We start from the raw sequence: 21,617 nt of genomic DNA, 5'->3' as shown, positions 1-21,617 counted from the left end.
TCATCAGAGGTGGCAGGGGTCCTGATGCTGCCCAGGTCAGCCAGGACCTCAGGGATGTTGTCAGCCACTGCTATGGTGAGTGTGACAGTGGCCGAGAGAGGAGGCTGGCCGTGGTCCTGCACAGACACCACCAGGCTCTGCTTGAGAGCATCTCTGTCCAGCAGGGCCCGGGCAGTGCGCACCTCGCCTGTGTGCAGCCCCACTGAGAAGAGCCCTGGCTCGCTGGCCTTGATCAGGCGGTAGGACAGCCAAGCATTCTGTCCTGAGTCTTTGTCCACTGCCACTACCTTGGTCGCCAGGTAACCAGGCTCGGCAGAGCGAGGTGCTAGTTCCACACCAGTGGAGCCATCTGTGGGAAGGGCAGGGTACAGGATCTCTGGGGCATTGTCATTCTGATCTATCAAGAACAGACTCAGAGAAACATTGCTGGTGAGTTGTGGGTTCCCACTATCACGAGCCATCACTCTTAGCTGCAAATCCCAAAACTGCTCGTAGTCAAAGGACTGCAGTGCATAGACAACGCCGGTGTCAGAGTTGATGGAGAAGTACAAAGACAAAGGCACTCCCTGAATAGTGTCTTCCACTAGGGAGTAAGTCACTAGTGCGTTCTCATTGTGGTCAGCATCCTGGGCCTTCACTGAGAAGATGGAAGCCCCTCTGGGGTTATTTTCAGGAATGTAGACAGAGTAGGAGTCCTGTTCAAAAACTGGAGGGTTATCATTGATATCCATCACTAGCAGTGAGATATGAGCTTGGGTAGATAGGGGTGGGGTTCCCTGATCCGTTGCTGTTATTGTGATGTTGTGCCCGGAGCTATGCTCTCTGTCTAGTGTTCTTTCTGTTACCAAGCGGTAATAATTGTCAACTAACTTCTCCAGTCTGAAGGGTAGGTTTCCAGGAATGGAACAAGTGGCATGACCATTGTTACCAGCATCTTGATCATGCACACTGATAAGGGCAACTATGGTCCCAGGAGGAAAGTTTTCTGGCACTTCGGTAGTGACAGAGGTGATTCCAACTTCTGGGGCATTATCGTTAACATCCAAAACAGTGACCAGCACCTTAGCTCTAGCCATGAGTCCAGCACCATCCTGGGCTTGAATTTCCATTGGATAAACTTTATATTCTTCAAAATCTAGTGGTTCTTTATTCCTTATTTCTCCTGTGTAAGAATCCAACTGAAATTTTCGGACCACACTGTGGTCTACATTGTGAAAGGAGTATGTTACTTTGCCATTGGCTCCCTCATCCGGGTCAGTAGCATTCACCTTGAGCAGCGGAGTGCCTAGTGGGATGTTTTCTGGGACACTCACGTGGTACTCTGCCTGAGTAAATGATGGCGGGTTGTCGTTCACATCTACCACCTGAACACGGATCTGCAGAGTCCCCGAGTGTACTGGGTTACCCCCATCAGAGGCAGTGAGAACAAGGTAGTGGCTAGCATCTTTTTCTCTGTCTAGAGGGCTCTGCAGCACCATCTCTGGCTGTTTTGCTCCTTCAGGTCCCTGTTGCACATCCAGGAAGAAGTGAGGGTTGGCGCTTAGCTGGTAGCTCTGAAGTGAGTTTATACCTACATCAAGGTCTTGCCCAAGAGGCAGAGGAATCCTGGTACCCGGAGTCGTTATTTCACTCATTTTTAACTCCAGCTCTTCTAACTGGAATTGGGGGGTGTTGTCATTAATATCAATTATCTCTACTTCGATAGGGAAAAGCTTCATTTCATCCTCCACGAGGATGTTAAAGCTCACGAGACAGGGCGCACTCTGGGCGCACAGCTCCTCCCGGTCTATCCTGCCTGCTGTGACCAAGCTGCCGCTTCGCAGGTTCAGGGAGAAAAGCTGAGACCTACCTCTGGAGACGATGCGGATCCCCCGCTGCGCCAGCTCACCGGGCTCCAGCCCCAGGTCCTTGGCGATGTTGCCAACGAAGGAGCCTTTGTCGGTTTCTTCCGGCACCGAGTAGCGGATGTTTCCAGCCCTGGCTTCCAGGAGTAGCTCCAGAGAAAGGCACAGCAGCATCAGCCGGCTCCAGCCAGTTAGTTTCTCTGGAATCGCCATTGCTCTCTGGCTTCCTACTTTTCTCTCAATTTGTTATCAAGGGTATTGTTTTTCTGCTTTTCCAGGATCTTCTTTATCTTAATAATAAAAATAGTTACAGCAGAGAGATGTCCAGAAATATGCTGGGCAGTTGCAGGAAGACATTTTCAGTCTGGCATGATGGGGAGTCTGAGAGTCACACGGTTTTTTTTTCTTCCTTCCTTTCTTTTTTTTTTTAATTGGGCGGGTAGTGTAGAGCATGTATCTCCCAGGTTGGTGAACAGCGGCGCCCAGAGTCTTAACAAGTTACTGCACTCCTTGCAAAGTAATCAGGTATCGTAAGTCCTGGTTTACTGCCAGAGAAACAGTAATTTTTTTTACAATAGTATGTATGTATGCATGTATGTATGTGCACATGCATGTATGTATTATATGTAAAGAAGAAGCAATGTTCATTTCCTTATAGCTATATTGCCAAATTGTATTGCTTTTAAGAACCCGGTAGTCCAAATTATCTGTTTTCCCTGTGTGCTACTGAAAAATTAAAATATTTCTCTAACCCCAAAGAGGAGAAAATCAGCCTTCCATTTATTCTGTTGTATAGCTTGACTACTTGATAATTTCTCAGGCCACAAAGAGAGGTTTGGAGGATGAAGAAAACACTAGAGAGGGAAAAGTCCACTTTCAGATTTCAGAGTAGAGTCTCAGATCTGGACCGCTTCATTTTCCTTCCACTTGGCTTTGAAGATTTTCAGAACCCTGGGATTTTGAAGACCACGCTAAACCATATCCTCATTCTCCTTCTTTTCTGAAGCAGCTACACTAAGAAAGATTTGAAATTCCCCCAAAGGTAATAAATTTTGAATAGGATAAAATCGGGTCTTGGAATCTCATTAAGCATATTACATGACTATGTAATTTATACTTCAAACTCAAAAGACTGAGAAGTTGTGGTATTATTCTTTATAGATGAAAAAGCCAATTTTATTTTCAGGGAGACTGTGGGGATGATAGCTGTCCCACACTCATGCATCGTATCCTCCAGGAGAAGGTGGCTTTATTCAACAGCAATGTCTTGTAACTAGGGTGATGAGGATGTCACTTTCCTTTTGTTCATTGTTTGGAGATGTGTGGCAGCTACAGTGGTGAGCCCACCTCGGCTCATTGCAGGCTGGCTGGAGGCTTCGCAGCAGCCACGGAGCTCAACATCTTGTCCTTTCACTATGAAGAGGATAATGGAACACTAGTGCTAAGTCCAACATCAAAGTAGGCAAAGCAGATACGTTATCCACCAAGTTTGCAGAGGAAAGCAGCTTCCGAGAAATGCCTTTAAGGACAGTAAGACATCTCTGCTCTGCTACTGGATCCTGGCGGAGAGAGTTCTTGGAAAGTTTGGAGCCCTTTAGAGCTTGGAGTAGAGCTGGAATATTTAGAATGGTGAACAAAGCCAAAGATGCAGTCAACAAACTGACAATTGCGATGAATGAGTTGGATCTTAGCTTGAAGAAAAGCAGGAACGATCTGAGGATAAGGAGGAGTAATTTCCCAACTTCATGGCAGTTTCTATAGACTTGGTTTGTTACAGAAAAGAACTTCCAGCTAACACTGCTCTGTCTGCTGAAAGTGCTCTGTTGGTAGGTGGTTCTGAGAACTAGTCTGCTTTATCCTGAGCATTGCCTTGGCCTTCAGATCAGCTGCAGTAAGGGCAAACCTTTGCCGACTTTCACATATTCTGAACTACTAAGGGATTACATTCAGTGAAAGATATGTTTGTTGGGTAAGTGAGATGCTGGCAGATATGGAAAGTTGCTTGTTACTTTGTTCAAAAAACATGAAATGGGAAAATGGTTATTGTTTTCAAACCAATTTAAACAGAACACCCTGAAAATGCAATGGGAGAGAGGTGACAGCACAAGGAGAAAATGATTTGGAATAGATGACAAAACAATTAGCAGAGAGGTGTGAAGATCTGAGAAGGGACAATTTAAGAAGTTCTTGGGATCATCCTCCCACAGTAGCGCTGGGAGGATGATGGGAGTCATTCCTTCCAAAGCCAACAGTGCAACCTAACAGTAAGAGTATTCCTCTGAGGTCAAATCATTTAAAGCCACATGAATAAACCAGTATATATCTTATAAATTACAGATGCACACATATACATGTATTTCCAGTCATTTTATCACATTCCGAGTCCTGACCCACATATCACAGTATCATAACACTCCATGGTGCTCTGCTGAGTTCTGAAATACTTGTGCTAACAAGTGCATTCCAAGGTCAGAGCAATCACAATTCTTTTGTTTGTTTTGTGGTGATTAATTCTACTAAAAAGGGAAATTACCGGTGCATTGACTAAAGTTCACTTATACATCCCCATACAGAAATCATGACTTCGGGATTACGGTAATAAAATGCTATTTTCTGTGAAGCACTAGTATGGATTATTTGAATATTTAAATATACTAGGGATCTTTTCATTGGGGGAGAAGTATTTTCCTGTAAATATATGTTAGTGTTACGATTTCTTAGGTATTGTACTTTATAAAGGTAGAGCTTCGGATGGAGGTGTAGCTCAGTTGGTAGTTTGCCTAGCATGCTTGAAGCCCTGGGTTCAATCCACAGTAATGAGAAATCCAAGAGTGGTGTGCATGCCTGTAATCCTAGCAGAAAGCTTGAAGCCATCCTTGACTTACACAGTGGATTTGAGTTCACCCTGGGCTATAGGAGACTGTTTCAGATAAAAATGAAATAAAGATAAGGCAAAAAGGAAAAAAAATGAGCACTTATATTAATAAATGACTAACGAAACGTAAATTTTCTTATGCAATCATTATAACTTAAATTTATTTCTTGTCTGCCTTAGGTAAAGAAAAAAATTGTCTACTTAAATTATAAGTCCCATAGATTTTGTTGATCTTCCATTGTTATCATTAAAATCTAAGACTTTGTAAATATTTAATGTATCCTTGATAAAGAAGGTTACTAACTACAATGTCTCAAATTAAGAGTAATTTATTTCTCTCTATCTGACAGGAATATGGTGTTGGCACTCTAGAGTCTGGCATTCAGGAACAATTGAGACAGATGCTGGCAGCCAACTAGATATAGCCATGAAAGATTCAGAAAATGAGGAAAGAAAGGAAGAAATTAAGGACAGTTTCTGTTCTTGTATAACTACACAGTTTCTCAGACTCTCAAAGACAAATATATAGACCTCAAGGGTAGTAACTTAGCGTTGCAATACATCTCTTTCATTGTTGCAAGGAAGGAACTCTTTAATAAAAAATAAGACTTTTCAGAACATATTAGGATATGTAAACTTCTTCCAAAAGGAATTGTGAACTAAAGAGACAAAATAAACACACATATAAATAATCAGTAAGTTGGGCAGTGGTGGTGCATGCTTTTAATCCCAGCACTCGGGAGGCAGAGACAGGGGGATCTCTATGAGTTCGAGACAGTCTGGTCTACAGAGTGAGTTTCAGGTGAGCCAGAGCTACACAGAGAAACCCTGTGTTGAAAGGTCAAAAAAGAAAAGAAAGAAAATCAGTAAGACAAGCAAGAGGAAGTTTAAAAGGCTGGATGCACTAAATGAGAACATTCGGAGTCACATGTATTTATTTGACTCCAATATAAAATCTAAAGCTTCATTGTTGCCACTCTGGGCAATGTCCAGGCGTAAGCTGTTTCTGGAATTAATATGAAGAAACTAAAGAATATAAAGAAACTAAAATTTGAAGATTTTACAATCGGAGAAGCCATGCACAGATTCTGGTAACAGGTGAGTCTCTGTGAATATAGGAGCAACTCCAAAACCATCTTCAGAGAACAGGTTAACAGATATCCCTAGTGCTGGAGCTAGGATGTTACAGGTCCAAGACGATGGCCAGAATCCCTTTGAGAAGCCAGAGTACAGAACCTAAGGCAAGGCTTCCAAAGCTGAAACTCCGTCTGCCTGGCAGTGCTATGCTGCCTACACTGGGTCTGGCAGAGCTCCTGAAAACTCATGGCAGGGACCAGGTACAGTGTAGTGACTGTCCACCACACAGGCTCTGGTATTCTGTTTCTGAGACACGGAGCAGTATTGTACACACGTAGCTGTATGAGCCCCTAGGTTGAAGAACCACATTAGCTGGTCAGAACTATAGGACAGCTCTTGTGCTTGTAGTTAGTGTCCACTTTTGTCAGCAGGTAGACAGGCTCCATAGTGCACACTGTAGTGACTTACCTAGTTGAAGTTTTTGGCAAAGCATCTTCCTTGTATTTTTGTTACAGTCACCCACCGTCACTGAGAGGCTAGGATGGCACTGACCCACTCAAACCCTGGTTATCATGCTGAGAATGAATTTAAAGGTGGTCTGCCGGGATACTGCGGCAACCTGCATTCGCTGACCGAAGGCAATAGCACTTTCATGGCGCAAGGCCAGGAAGAACAAGAATTATGACATACTGCAAGCTCTGCTCAGAAGTATTCAATGGCGGCTTCAATGTTTCCAGTCCCTTGGGACAAGGCACAACAGTACATATCTGTAATCCAGCACTCAGGAGACAGAGACAGAAGAAGGATTATAAATTTGAGGCCAGCTGTGCTACACAGTAAGACCCTATCTCAAAGAAAAATAAGAGATCAGGATGTGGCTCAGTATGAAACACTTGCCTAGCATAGAAACGGCCCCAAGCCCAAAACTCAGCACGCAAAAAGAGAAAAGAGGAAAGAGCAGACTGCTTTTGTTTTCATAACACTTCACTTTGTAGTTCAGGCTGGCCTTACTTTCCATCTTTATGCTCAGCCTCCCGGATGCTGAGGTGACAGGCATGCACCATCACTTCCTGCAAGCAGAGCATTTTTGTTGGTGAAAATGTTTGAGTAAGGCTTGTGCTGGAGAAAAGGGATGTCTCATCCCTGTAAAGGCACTGATGGTAAGACTGTGCCCAGGGGCTGCTCCCATTTAGGATTCCATCTGTCAGTAGGTGCCCATTACATAGTAATTCTTGGAGGTGATCATTCCTTTTTCACCTCTCCATTTAAACATAGGTGTCAGTTCTGCTGTTTGGTTATTAATAGCAGTCCTTACCTGTGGACGCCTGATTGAGAGTGACCTACGCTGCTCTGTAGTTCTTCACCTCCGTTTCAGCTGGGATTTTGAAAACGGGTCTTTAGACTACCTCCAATCTTCTATTCCATGTAGTTACTGCCTTCTTCTTCTTTTTTAAATCAAAATCAAGCATTGCTGCAACCTGGGGGCAGTAGATCTATTCTGTATGAGTTGTGAGATCGTGTGGAAATAACAGAACTCTACCTTAAGGATGTCAGTGAAGATCACCCGGAATGCGATCTAGGCTAGGAAGGGTTCTTCTGCAGGATGGCCCAGCTGCATAGCTGTGATTTGACACCCCAGTCCTGGCAATGGCTCTAGGCTCTGTTTTGTCTACAGCTGTCTTGCCCCGTAAACGTCACTGAGGAGAGGCAGTCCTTCTCCTCAGGTCCAGGGTTTCTTTGGTAACAGTTGCCAGTATTTACCGCTGTAGGGCTCTCCATTCATTTCTGGAGTCAGAGGAGATGGTCACCGACACGTTTGTAGAGTTATTCTCAGCGTCCGAATCTTTAAACGCTGCTATTAAGATACATACAAAACGGTGTATGTCGTTGTCATTTAAGTCCAGGATGGTTCTGTCTGTATGATTTTCGGTAGATTTAATTTTCAATTTCGAGTGGCTTGCGTAATTTCTCTGGTGAATCTACTGCATTGATCTGGTCAGTTTCTGCTGTCTTGGCTAGATGGAGTAGTTCTCAGCACTCACCCTCGGATTCCCCGCATTTAAACACTCAGTCTTCTTTTCGAATCACGCAGTGCAGTTGGTGCGTAGTTATCCGAGCAGAACAAAGACTGCGGGAAGGGAGGCGGCGCTTCCTGCGCTCTGTGCGCCTGCCCCGTGGGCGACTTCCTATCCACGCAGCTGTTGAAACGTGAATTCACTCCCTGTAGTAAAAGTCACTCCCAGGAAGGAAAAGGCAGCACCTCTCTCGGAGTCATGAAACATCCTGACGATGATGACTGCAAGCGGAGAGCAGGAGAAAGGACGAGGAAAACCAAGAGGTTCAAACAGATCGCAGGGAGGCCGTGCATTTTTAGGCGGTGTTTGTGAAAGCCCGCGGAGATCACTGGGTCAGAATGGCCACTGACTGGGCGACAGCGGCACCCAGAGGTTCAGCGTGGTAACCTATCGCAAACCTCTTTTGAAATTCCTCAGAAGACGTCACCTTCCTTCATTTTCTGGACTTGTTTTAGAATACTAGCTTCGTTAAGGTGGAGAGTATGGATTGTAGTTTTTGACAAAATATTAATAAAACTGTCTTTTCACAAAATTTAAGCGAAGTAATCTAATCTATCACAGTTCGACGTAAGAACCCTCGAACAATTTTTCCTCGATATTATTTTTTCCGGTGCTGAGGATCAAAGCCAGGACCTTGCACTTGCCTAGGTCCCGCCCTTGGCAGTAGTTTTTGAAGATGATACACTGATGAAATCTTTTCCTTTGAAAGAAAGGGGCGGGGGGAGTTCACTACTTGCCAGGGATGGTGGGGCACACTTGTAATTCTAGCACGCAGGAGGTAGGAAACCCACCACAAGTTCAAAATTAGCCAGGTCTACACAGTTCCAAACTAGCCAGGGTGACACAGAGACATTATCTGAACAAAAATGTTCTCTTTACTAGATAAATTATCCACTGTTAAAAGACATGTCACAAAATAGAATTCCTAGAGTTGGGGAGATGGCTCAGTGATTGCTGGACAAGCACGAGGACCTTAGTCTAAACACCTAGTGGGAATGTAGAAAGCTGATGGCTCTGTAACCACAGCCCTGTGCTGGGTGGAGAAAGGGTATCACTGGGGTTTGTTGCCCCACAGCCTAGCTCCAGGTTCTTCGACAGATCCTGACTCAGGGTATAACAAGGAGATCACAAGGATAGGATACGCTACAACTTCCTCTGGCTTCCACATGTATGTGCACAGGCAGGTGAGGGCTTGCAAACACACACACGAAATAAAATATTACGAATTCTTACTGTAAGTTCAAATACACAACTTTTGGTCTAACACATTGAAAATACTTTAAAAAATTAAAATAACCCAGAATTGAATTAATTTAAAATTTTATTTTTGATGTCTATTCCAATGCTTTCTCTATACATACACTTTCAAAAATTCCCCAAATAATCTAAGCTCCTTCATGAATGTTATTGGCTACTCATACCCCTTTTCTAAAATATAGATGTCAGCTGTTAATATACCTTGTTGTGGGGTGTCCACCAGAGAAAACTGCTGGGACATGGGTTTAAGCCATAGAAAGTCTTTGTTAGCTGGAGCTGGCCGGTGACTGCACTGGGTGTTTGGGATCCCAGTGTAACTCAGACTTTCCCAGGGTGAGCTTCTTTTCTTTTCTTTTTGGTTTTTTGAGACCTTTCTCTGTAGCTTTGGAGCCTATCCTGGAACTAGCTCTTGTAGACCAGGTTGGCCTCAAACTCACAGAGATCCGCCTGCCTCTGTCTCTCGAGTGTTGAGATTAAAGGTGTGTGCCACCACCACCCGGCTATGTTCTTTAAGAAATAATAATGTATCTGAGAGGGCATGGTGTTTCCTTAAAATTCACATAGAAATGGGTACAGGCCACTTTAATTTCCTCTCATGATAAAGTATGTCAGTCTACTTAAAAATATTCAAACATAAATATTCATCAAAAGAACAAATAATCCAATAAAAAATGGAGTACTGACTTAAACAGAGAACTCTCAATAGAAAAATCTAAAATGGCTGAAAGACACTTAAAAAAATGCTCAACATCCTTAGTCATCAGAGAAATGCAAATCAAAACAACTCTGAGATTCCATCTTACACCTGTAAAAATGGCCAAGATCAAAAACACTGATGACAACTTATGCTGGAGAGGTTGTGGGGAAAAGGGAACACTCCTGCATTGCTGGTGGGAATGCAAGCTGGTACAGCCCCTTTGGATGTCAGTGTGGTGATTTCTCAGAAAATTAGGAAACAACCTTCCTCAAGACCCAGTAATACCACTTTTGGGTATATATTCAAAGGATGCTCAATTGTGCCACAAGGACACGTGCTCAACTATGTTCATAGCAGCTTTGTTTATCATAGCCAGAACCTGGAAACAACCTAAATGCCCCTTGACAATGAGGACAGTAAGAGAAACATACATAGATCTAATCTACATGGGAAGTAGAAAAAGACAATATATCCTGAGTAAATTGGGAGCATTAGGGACCTTGGGAGAGGGTTGAAGGAGAGGGGAGAGATAGGGAGGGGAGCAAAGAAAAATGCAGAGCTCAATTAAAAAAAAAGAAAAAAAAAGAAAAAAAACATTCAATCAAAATGTGTTAGATTTTAGTCCCCCAACCTGTTATTTTGTGGTTTTGAGATAGGGTTTCTCTGTGTAGCCCTGACTATCTGGAACTCAAGTTGTAAAACAGGCTGGCCTTGAATTCACAGAGGAAGGCTGCCTTTGCCTCCCAAGTGTTGCTGCCTGGGAGTTTTTAGTCCCTGCACTGGATAGTTTTGTGTGTCGACTTGACATAAGCTAGAGTCATTAGAGGAAGGAGCCTCAGCTGAGGAAATGCCTCCTTGAGGTCCAGCTGTAAGGCATTTTCTCATTTAGTGATCAATGGGGGAGGGCCCAGCCCATGGTGGGTGGTGCTATCCCTGGGCTGCTAGTCCTGGATTCTATAGAAAAGTAGATTGAGCAAGCTAGAGAGAGCAAGCCAGTAAGCAGCTCTCCTCCATGGCCTTTGTATCAGCTCCTGTTTCCAGGATCCTGCCATGTTTTGAGTTCCCATCCTAACTTCCTTCATTGATGAACAGCAATAATAACGTGTAGGCCTGATAAATCCTTTCTTCCCCCAACATGCTTTTTTAAAAAAATTATTTATTATGTATACAGTGTTCTGTCTCCATGTGTGCCTGCAGGTCAGAAGGCACCAGATCTCATTGCAGATGGTTGTAAGCTACCATGTGGTTGCTGGGAACTGAACTCAGGACCTCTGGAAAAGCAGCCTGTGTTCTTAACCCCTGAGCCATCTCTCTATACCCCTTAACTTGTTCTTTAGTTGTGGTGTTTCATTCCAGAAATAGAAACCCTAACTAAGACAATCCCTTTGACAAGATATCTGATATAAACAACTTAATGGAAGAAAAGACTTGTTTTGCCTCCTGGTATCAGTCACAGGCTTTCTGGTTCTATGTTTTTGGGCCTGATGAAGCACAGCCTAACGCTGGAAGAATATGAGACAGCAAAGGTGTTCAGCTCATAGTGGCCAAGAAGTGAATGAAGCTAGGATAAGAGATATGTTCCCAAGGCATGTCCCAACTGTCCTTTGTTCTCCAAATGAACCCCACCACCTACCATGATAATTTCATATTACCCATCAGGGAATTAACACATTGATTATATCAGAATCCTCAGGATTCAATGACTCCCACAAAGCTCACTGGCAACTGCAATATGGGTGCCTGTTGGTTGGGGGACACATGATACTCAAACAAGGTACACTGTCGGTAAACGTCCCCACTTTACTATCAACAGTGCACTTAACTAAAAGGCACCATGCACTAAATGGCTTTATTGAATTTTAAGGTGACATAGAATAGTTTTTATCTTGTACTAAGGATTTATGCTACATTTTCCTTAAAATAGATCAACCATTTTATTCAATCAGCAATTGTATGTTCCTCCTATTTGTATTTTTAATTTATTTTCAGACAGGACCCATTATATAGTCCTGACTGGCTTGGAACTTGCTATGTAGATCAAGCTGCCCTCCAACTCACAGAGACTTACCTGCCTCTGCCTCATGAGTGCTGGGATTAAAGGTGCTGACCACCAAGCCTGGCTCCTATTTTCTTGTATTAGGCACTGGAACACAATGAACAAGACAAAGCTTTCTACCATGAAGTCAATTAAGTATATAAAAAATAAAGTGAATTTTGGAAATGCTGATCACAGTTAAAGAGGATTATGTTAATTTAAATATGGTAGTATTTTAGAAGACATTAATCACAATGACTTTGCAATGCCAAAGAGCTCCAACTAAAAAGGGACAATGGATATCAAGAAAAGGAGATAGTCGTGTGTGATGGAGCACTTCTTTGATCCTGGTGCTCAGGAGGCAGAGGCAGGTGGATTTGAACGTGGCTGAGGCAGACCAGGGCTGAAAAAAAAAAAACCCAACATGGGAACCATTATTTATTTGAAAGACCTATACCACATGCTGATGAGCACCGAACTCTCCATAGTACAAACAGTTCAATGCAGAAAAACAGTAAAGAAGTGAAATAAATTCTAAAATAATTTTAAAAATTACTTGCCATTAAGAGCCAGAACATGCTGGGGACAGTGGCTGTTATCCCAGCATTTAGAAGACTGATGGGGGCAGAAGAAACCCTAGAAGTTCAAGGTTCCACTTAGGTAAAGCCACAGAGACAATGTATTAAAAAAGATAAAAAGGCTTCCATATTGCACTTCAATTGTAAGAAGCCCCCTGACTTTGGCACAACTGATTCCACGATAGACGTACCATTCAGGCCATAAAACTAAGCACAAAGACAGTACTACCCACCAAAATGAAAACAGAGACCTAATTCATCCATGTCCATAGTTCTGGGAGCATCTTAAAAAATGTACTAACCTTGGTTTTTGGCTTCTGTAGTTCCACTTCTGGCTAACTGATCTTGTTAACTAAAGCATGTCAACTCAGCACATAGTTTTTGTGCTTAAAAGCTCACCCTAAGAAAGGCTTGGGGCTACTTTGGGATTCCAAACACCCAGTGTAGACGCTGACCAGCTCCAGCTAATACAGATTTCCTATTGGCTTAAACCCATGTCCAAGCAGTCTTCTCTGGATACTCCACAATCAGACCGTTTGTGTTTCAGACGATTCTGTTCTAAATGAACCCGTGCCACCATATGGCTTTTGTTAACATTTATATCTACCAGATATATTATCAGAAAGAAATCACTCTTGGTCCTCTAGAACATCACGAAATACAAATGAACCCAAAGGCTTAGTTTCCCCTCGTCATCTTCATAATTAACACGATTATATATTTAGCATTATAGAGTGAACAGAAATATAGTCTCACTCTGCTGGTGTTGGTACTTTACAGTTAAGTTTGTGATTAATTCCCTTGTGGAGGAGGCAGACTGGGTACGCCCGGGGATACAAAGATGCCCTTATCTCCGATAATTCTCGTTAGACTAGAAACTATCCCGCTCCACAATTCCATGAAAATGCTGTCTTAGGGGACCAACTTATGTCTTTCTCCTCGGACTCTTTAACTTTCATTTCCAAGCCACAGCTTTTGTGAAAACACTAACTTTAACGCCGTACAGAGCACACTCTCGCGAGAATATAACGTAATTGCGAGACTGCCCCTGTGCCTGCGCTCGCCGTGACGCTAGTACTTCCGGTGGAGCTGCGGCCACGGGCGCCGCGCCCGCGTCTACTTCCGGTTAGTGACGTAGCGCCTCTTCCTCGCTTTTTTTCTGCGTAGGTGGGTGGCGGACGGAGGCGGTGAGCTCCGGAGTCCGCTGCTTCGAGCGGCGGCCGGCGAGATTTCGCGCCGCGGGACCTGAGCCCTTTCGCTGGTGGCGCGCAGGTCGGTGTGCGGCGGCCGAAAGCGCGGAGAAACCGAAAGGCGGACGCGCCGCCCCCCGCCGCTTTGCTCCGGCCGCGGGAGGCTATACCTCGCTCGCAGACTGTAAGTACCCGAGGCGAAGAGAGTTCGCTGCGCCTCGCTTTTTAAATGTGTTACTGCAGAGAATTTATGGATTGATTGGGATTGTCTGCCAGACTTAACGTCAGTGCCTAAAGCCCCCTCCTCAAGGCGCTTGGATGCTCCACTAGGAATTGCATCTAGTAGACAAGTGAATTTAACGGGGAAAATGCCAGAGGGGGGGAGGGTAACGTGTTTAATGATACGAATGGAGACTTAATTTAAATTAAGACAAAATAGGCACTAGCGGGTGTTCCATTTAGTTGCTGTTGAACTCGCTAAGAATTTAAAATTATACTAACAACAGCCCCTTTTTAACTGTTGTAGGAGCTGAACTCTTTCAGTGCAGCAAGCTTTTGTTGGAGGAATAACTCCCAAGGAATTAAAGATGAGTAAGAGCAAAGACGATGCGCCTCATGAACTGGAGAGCCAGTTTATCTTACGATTGCCCCCAGAATATGCCTCAACTGTGAGGAGGGCGGTGCAGTCTGGACATGTCAACCTGAAGGACAGACTGACCATTGAGTTACACCCTGACGGGCGGCATGGAATCGTCAGGGTGGATCGAGTGCCCTTGGCCGCAAAATTGGTAGATTTGCCTTGTGTTATGGAAAGCTTGAAAACCATCGACAAAAAAACCTTTTACAAGACAGCAGATATCTGTCAGATGCTTGTATCCACAGTAGATGGTGACTTATACCCTGCTGTGGAGGAGCCGGTTGCCGCCGCTGATCCTAAAGCAAGCAAGGAAAAAGATAAGGACAAAGAGAAAAAGTTTGTTTGGAACCATGGAATCACTCTACCTCTAAAAAATGTCAGAAAGAGAAGGTTCCGGAAGACAGCAAAGAAGAAGTATATTGAGTCTCCCGATGTGGAAAAAGAAGTGAAGCGGTTGCTGAGTACCGATGCTGAAGCTGTCAGCACTCGTTGGGAGATAATTGCTGAAGATGAAACAAAGGAGACCGAAAATCAAGGCCTCGATATCTCCTCTCCAGGAATGTCTGGCCACAGGCAGGGCCATGACTCACTAGAACATGATGAGCTTCGAGAGATATTCAATGACCTCAGCAGCAGCAGTGAAGATGAGGAAGATGTCAACATCAGTGACACCGAGGAAGATCTGGAGAGGCAGCTACAAGACAAGCTCAATGAGTCCGATGAACAGCACCAAGAAAATGAAGGAACCAACCAGTTGGTTATGGGAATTCAGAAACAGATTGATAACATGAAAGGCAAGCTCCAGGAGACCCAAGACAGGGCAAAGCGCCAGGAGGATCTCATCATGAAAGTAGAAAACTTGGCTCTCAAGAACAGGTTTCAGGCTGTTCTGGATGAACTCAAACAAAAAGAAGACAGGGAGAAGGAGCAGCTTAGTTCTTTGCAGGAAGAACTAGAATCACTCCTAGAGAAGTGAGAATGTTGATTTCCGTTCTTTGACTGGTCAGCTTGAGAAAATTTTTATTTTCATAATACGGTCTCAGAATTATTCTCTATAGTGTTAGGAGTTTTGTTGAATTTTGTTGGCTGTTTTTGGAAAAGTTACCAAGGTTTTCATTCTTTAGGAAGTAGGGTTACATGGGCAGGTGTAGGTGTAAGATTAGTGAACAGTTGAACTTTAATTGTTCACCATAGGACATTATTACATATGTCTCTTTTCCAGAAGTTTTTATTTCTATTCTGTGATGCTAAGATCAGTAAGAAGCTAGCCTATGGGCAGTGAAGTTATTTTTATTTTTTTAATGTATGTATACAGTAGCTATTTTATTAGCTACCCAGCAAGTTTCCCTGTATAGAAATGTAAGTTTTTGCACAAGTTGTTTCTTGCACAATAAAAGCTACCAGTTTTTGCATTATAATGCTAATCTTTTTCTTCTATGAATAGTGAGAGCTGAGATGGATGCATGGAGTTTAATGACTGAATGGTGTGGTCATGTTTTGTAGATAAAGACACGTACTGTTCTTTTATGTTTTCAGGAAAAGGAACACACAGGTAAGGAAATGGAAAAATTCGTTTTTGCATTCTATTAAAGGTCAGATATACCTGGAGGTTTGAGAACACTGGGTCCAGAGCCATCTTAAACTATTGTCGTTTTTTATTAAGCACTAAGGTTATCTGTGTAAAGTAGTGGGATCAGAAAAACAGTGGTTATCAGATAAACCATTGCACTTATTTGAATTAAGATTACATTCTTAACTATTGCTGATTTAATTGTTGCAGCTATTTTATAGGCTGATGCATGTTCATGGTATTTCATAGGTATTTCCCATTGTGAAAGCCTGTATCCTGGTTTGGTATTTTAAAAATTCATACACATAATTTTCAGTTTCTCTGAAGCATTTAATGGTTTCACAATTGAGAGGGGTATTTTTAGAAAAAAAATAAGGAGCATAGTTAAAATTAATTTGTGTCTGATTGGTTTGTAAGTTTCCATTTGAAAATACTTGCTTCATAAAATAAAGTTCACTTAAGTTTTCTATTTGTCAGGAAACATTAGTGGTAAAGTGTAGAAAAAACAATTATTTAGACTTCAAGTCTAGAATCAAATTTCTTAATATGTAAGAGGCTTCAGAAGGCAATTTCCCTCACATCTGGTCATTTATCCTGTACCAAAATGTTTTCTCAAGCTCCTGACCGCAGTGCAACTTAAGAAAGATTTCCTTAAGTATGTTTTTCTTTTTTCTTTTTCTTATTTTATTTTATTTTGGGGGAACAGTGTTTTTCTGTGTAGCCCTGGCTGTACTAGAACTAACTCTGTAGACCAGACTGGCCTCAAACTCAGAGAATCGTCTGCCTCTGCCTCCTAAAGGATGGATTTAAAGGTGTGTGCCATAGAGTATTTCTTAAGGTCAGAAACTGTTTTCTTAACAAAGTGGCAGTTGAAAATTTCTAAGTATATCCAAGAATTAGCCCTGGAGAAGATAGAGTATTTGGTCAGTTTTTACTAAGATCTGGATGCAGGTGATGGTCTTTGAAGGGAAGGATGCCAAATGCACATTTATTAACAGAATATCCCACTGGTCTGGTCCTGGTTCAGTTATTAGCTCAACTTGGAGTCTCAAATCTACAATTTCAGTCTGATATGAAATTCAGATCTAATATATTCAGCTATGTCCTGTAAATACTTGAAAGCAGGCCCCTGGCAAGCAAGCCAAGTATGTATGTTCAAAATGGAAGTCACCCAGGCCCATTCATTGAGAACTTGCCCTTCTGTTCTACTGCCAGCTGCCTCAGCTGCTGAAGCCAAAACTAAGAGGCTCAACAGCTCAACGTCAAGGCATACCTGTGTTTGTATCAGATCAGTTAGTGTGATTTTTTTTTTTTTTTTTTTTGAGCAGGGGGTACATAATTTGAGCTAAATCTGTTTGCTTCAATTTTCTTACCTCTGAAATGGAGGTGATATTGTTACCAGGCTCGCAGGACGATTGGTTTAGTGACTTAAATCGTATGGCAGACTGACTTAGAGCAGCGAACAGTGAACAAAGAAACGTTCCCATTCACTGGACTGGATCATAAATACGCGTTAAACAGTCTTTTGGATTAAAGAGGGATTGAAATGATAGCAGTATGTTTACAAACTTTTTTTTTTTTTTTTGATTCACTGTGTAGCCCACCCTGACCTTGAGCTCTATTCTCCAGTCTAGTGCTGAGATTACAGGCTTAGGAAACAGCTGTTTTAATTAGGGCTTGCTTCAGAGTCAACGAAGGTTGTAAATCAGAGCTTGTAATTTGGAAAGTTTGCTTCAAATATCTGCAACACCTTACTAGACCTGGATGGAGGTGGGTGGTCCTTGGACTTTCCACAGGGCAGGGAACCCTGATTGCTCTTCTTGTTCTTCGGGCTGACGAGGGAGGGAGACTTGATGGGGGAGGGGGAGGGAAATGGAAGGTGGTGGGGAGGAGGCAGAAATCTTTAATAAATAAATAAATAAATAAATAAATTTATAAAAAGCCCCCAAATATCTGCAACAAAAGCTAACTCAGCTTATTCCTTCCTGTAGCTTTGTTGTTTCTGGGCATCTTTGTGTTAATATTAAAATATGGCATAATGAATCATTATCTGTCACAAACATTTTAAAAGAAAGACTTAGCTGAAGATTAGGATCCAAAAAATCCTGCTTTATTGTGAAAGGTTCACATTTCTCATGTGTCTTTTGGCTAAGAAGTGGGTATCACAGGTGAACATTTTGCAGGGTTTCTGGGCTCATGAACAAATTGTGCTTTTTTTTTCCTAGGGGTGTGTGTGTGTGTGTGTGTGTGTGCGTGCGTGCGCACGTGCTCTAGGCCTTGGAAATGCTAAGCAATTACTTTATTACCAAACTGCATACAGATCTTACCGCATGAACAAATTTTGAAGACATTCAAAAGAAATAATGCTTTAAGATACTAAGGAAGATTCACTATGAACAAGTCATTTAGAGGTTCAACAAAAAAGCACCCTTTCTTACCAACTTCCTAGAATGATTTACATTAACATTTTAAGATGTAATATCCCATGCCTTTATTTGATGTGTACACAACAGATTACATTTATGTTTTTTAATGCAAAAATTATGGTTTGTTATATAGATCCTTTAGAAACTTGTCTGAAAATATGAGTAACCTTACCAATATGTGAGTCAGTATCTTTTACAATGGATTTTTTCCTAATGTTATCCAGTACTGATGGTTATTAACCATGAAGTTAGGAACTCATTAGTCTGTGCTCAGGGCTATTGATAACCAAGATTCCTATCCTGTGAAGCCATCTCACAGAAAATAGAAAGTTTATTTTTCTGTATAAGTTGAACCAGTGAAGGCCACATCTCAAAGCAGACACACATTAAGTGTGAATGAGGTGAACAGCGGCTGAAGAGGAAATTTGTGTGCAAGCCAGTATGTATTTACTACAGGGGTCCTGTGAAATCAGCATTTAGGTATACACATTCGGAGATCAGAGGATTAGGAGCTGGAGAGATGGCTCATGGTTAAGATCCCCTAGGTCTTGCAGGGACCCAGGTTGGGTTTCCAGCACCCATGTGGTGGCTTTCAACCACTTTAAGTCCAGTTCCAAGGAATCCAACCCTCTTCTGACCTCCATGGGTGCTAGGCACTCTGTGATGCACAGATGTGCAGGCAAAACGTTCATAAAATAAACCAACCGACCAAACAAAAACCCCTACCTCTTACCATGCGCAGTCTGATTTTTGATGCCTCACTGTTTTGGTTTTTGAAACAGGTTCCCTATGCTCTTTTGGACCTGGCCCTGTACACCAGGCTGGCCTTGAACTCAGAACTGCCCACCTCTATCAGGGATTAAAGCCTCACTTTTAAATATAGTCCAGGAAAGCTAAATGAAAAAACTTCAGCATACAGTCTGGCCCCAGATTTGGTTTCACCCCCAACGTAGTTTGTCTGCATGTCTCAGATTCCTGTCTCTCCTGCCCCCAGAGAAGAGAGAAGAGCATTTGGCTAGAGATGTTTTGTGTTGTGGATTTGAGAGTAGCAGTTTCCAAGTATTTCATCTCTCTTACGTATTCATTTTTGGGGCAGATTGTGCAGTGTCCCTGACTGACTTCAACCTCCCAAAGCCTGCCTCCGCTTCCTGAATGCTGGAGTTAAAAGGCACGTCACCCCACTCATGGCCTGTCTTCTGTGTCATAAAACCTTTTCCTTAGGTTGTGCCCTTTAAATCCAGACTAGATTAACTGAGAGCACCCACTGGTGTCATTTTGTGTGATAAGAAACCAGAAATCTGGCCACCAAAGGGGGAAGCATTCTTCCATCCTCAGCTTTCTGTGGTACTACTGAGGATGTAACAGCCGCGGTCCACTCAGCTAGGCACATGCTCTACCACTGACCTACACCCCCAGCTCCCGTAAAGCCTTTCCTTGTACGTATGTATTTATGGCCCCTGCTGCCCACGGGGACAGTGGGGCACTCGTGCATGCGCGTGGAGGGGGGTTATTCCCAAGCGGCTGGGGAGTGCGGTGGCCCGAGACTTCGGGTTGAGCGGCCTTGGCTGGGAGACAGAGACACAGGGCCCACAGCACAGAGGCCGGTCGTGGTAGCCCACAGAAACTTGCCAACCGACAACACCCATGAGGGGGTGGACGAACATGAAGTCCACCCTGCCATCCAAGCCACCATAGACCTCACCGCGGGTGCCGTTGGGGGCGCAGCGTGTGTGCTGACTGGGCAGCCCTTCGACACCATAAAAGTGAAGATGCAGACATTCCCAAACCTGTACAAGGGCCTCACCGACTGCTTCCTGAAGACCTATCGCCAAGTAGGCTTCCCGGGCTTATACAGGGGGACCAGTCCTGCACTGCTAGCCTACGTCGCCCAGAGCTCTGTACTATTCATGTGCTATGGCTTCTGCCAACAGTTTGTTAGGAAAGTGGCCAGAGTAGACCCGAACGCAGAGCTGAATGACTTCCAGACTGCTACTGCTGGGTCACTGGCCTCCGCATTTGCTGCACTGGCCCTCTGTCCCACTGAGCTCGTGAAGTGCCGGCTGCAGACCATGTATGAAATGAAGATGTCAGGGAAGATAGCACAAAGTCACGACACAATTTGGTCCATGGTTAGGAGTATCTTCATGAAGGAAGGTCTCTTTGGCTTCTATCGTGGACTCCCCACTACTCTAGCTCAGGAGATACCTGGCTATTTCTTCTTCTTTGGGGGTTATGAACTTGGTCGATCATTTTTTGCGTCAGGGAGACCAAAGGATGAACTAGGCCCTGTCCCTTTGATGTTAAGTGGAGGCTTTGCCGGGATCTGCCTCTGGCTTATTATATTCCCAGTGGACTGTATTAAATCCAGAATCCAGGTTCTTTCTATGTCTGGGCAGCCAGCAGGATTAATCCGAACCTTTGTTGCTGTTGTGAGGAATGAAGGAATATTGGCCTTGTATTCTGGAATGAAGGCCACTATGATTCGAGCCATCCCTTCTAATGCTGCTCTGTTTTTGGCCTATGAGTACAGCAGGAAGGTGATGATGAGCATGGTGGAAGAAAACTGAAGTGTCCTGGTGAACCCTTCTCTAAGAACTTGAGTGTGAGGACCGCAGCTCTAGATATCAAAGAGTTCAAGACCAGCATGGAGTTAGCTTTGACTGGGAATTTCGGGTTTGTCTTCCCTTCCTCCAAATCTCAAACTTTGTGGAGAAATCTTTATATCATATGTTTTTTTTCTCACAATCATACTGAAATAGAAAAATCACTGCTTTTGCTGGTTGTGGAATCTACAGGGTGAACCCCAAGACCCTATGTACTTAATCTTAAAGGTTATCAGGGCCGCTTCATAAACCTGTGTATGCATCTTGAATGGTTATGTGTTGTGAGTGATTAGTCTCACGTATCATCAAAACATCTAGAGTTGATCATGTTTCATGGATATAGGTATTGCCTAATCCACTCAAGATGTGGGTTGTAGTTTAAAGTCTGTTTAATGTGCACAATACTAAAGACTTTGTGTGACAACCAAAACATTCATGTTGATTTCCAAGGAGAGAATGTACCTGTGTAACAACAGCCTGACTTCCACATTCTTGAGTAAAATTTCCAAGTAGGCATCCTGGATTTTCTGCTCTATTCTCAAATAGTGTGGTTCATTTTCAAAGTATAGTTATATTTACACTGCAATAGTATTGTTAGGTGGGGCCTTGCATACCAGGCCTTTGAGAAGTGATGGCGGCCTTTACCTGCACTCATTTCCTTTCTCCTCTTCCAAAGAAGCCAGGCTTTAGATTGAGGAAAGAGATAAAGGCATGGGGCTGTGATACTGTGCTTTGGTGATCCATGTAGACCAA

The 21,617-nt window shown here is 43.2% G+C and overlaps 3 protein-coding genes across 3 annotated transcripts in view; 2 read left to right on the top strand and 1 right to left on the bottom strand.

The window, feature by feature from the left end:
* Positions 1-2,213, bottom strand: part of LOC101987887 (protocadherin gamma-C4) — a 183,832-nt gene extending 181,619 nt beyond the window's left edge. The window contains exon 1 of the mRNA XM_026783383.1: positions 117-2,213. Within this exon, the coding sequence (XP_026639184.1) occupies positions 117-2,057 (1,941 nt within the window). The 5' untranslated portion in view covers positions 2,058-2,213. The remainder of the gene's footprint in view (positions 1-116) is intronic.
* Positions 2,214-13,593: 11,380 nt separating this feature from the next.
* On the top strand, positions 13,594-15,683 carry Taf7 (TATA-box binding protein associated factor 7). The gene is made up of 2 exons (XM_005356004.3): positions 13,594-13,812; positions 14,155-15,683. The coding sequence occupies exon 2, from the start codon at positions 14,216-14,218 to the stop codon at positions 15,239-15,241; it is 1,026 nt and encodes a 341-aa protein (XP_005356061.1). The 5' UTR covers positions 13,594-13,812; positions 14,155-14,215; the 3' UTR covers positions 15,242-15,683.
* A 4,332-nt stretch (positions 15,684-20,015) lies between these two features.
* LOC102001924 (mitochondrial ornithine transporter 2) lies at positions 20,016-20,873 on the top strand. The gene has a single exon (XM_005356003.3). It carries the CDS (start codon positions 20,031-20,033, stop codon positions 20,826-20,828), a length of 798 nt encoding a protein of 265 aa, XP_005356060.1. The 5' UTR covers positions 20,016-20,030; the 3' UTR covers positions 20,829-20,873.
* Positions 20,874-21,617: the final 744 nt, after the last annotated feature.

Source organism: Microtus ochrogaster, chromosome 18 (assembly GCF_000317375.1).
Source record: "Microtus ochrogaster isolate Prairie Vole_2 chromosome 18, MicOch1.0, whole genome shotgun sequence".
NCBI lineage: Eukaryota > Metazoa > Chordata > Mammalia > Rodentia > Cricetidae > Microtus > Microtus ochrogaster.
Note: the sequence above shows the minus strand (reverse complement) of the source record. Positions and strands in the feature narration are given on the sequence as shown.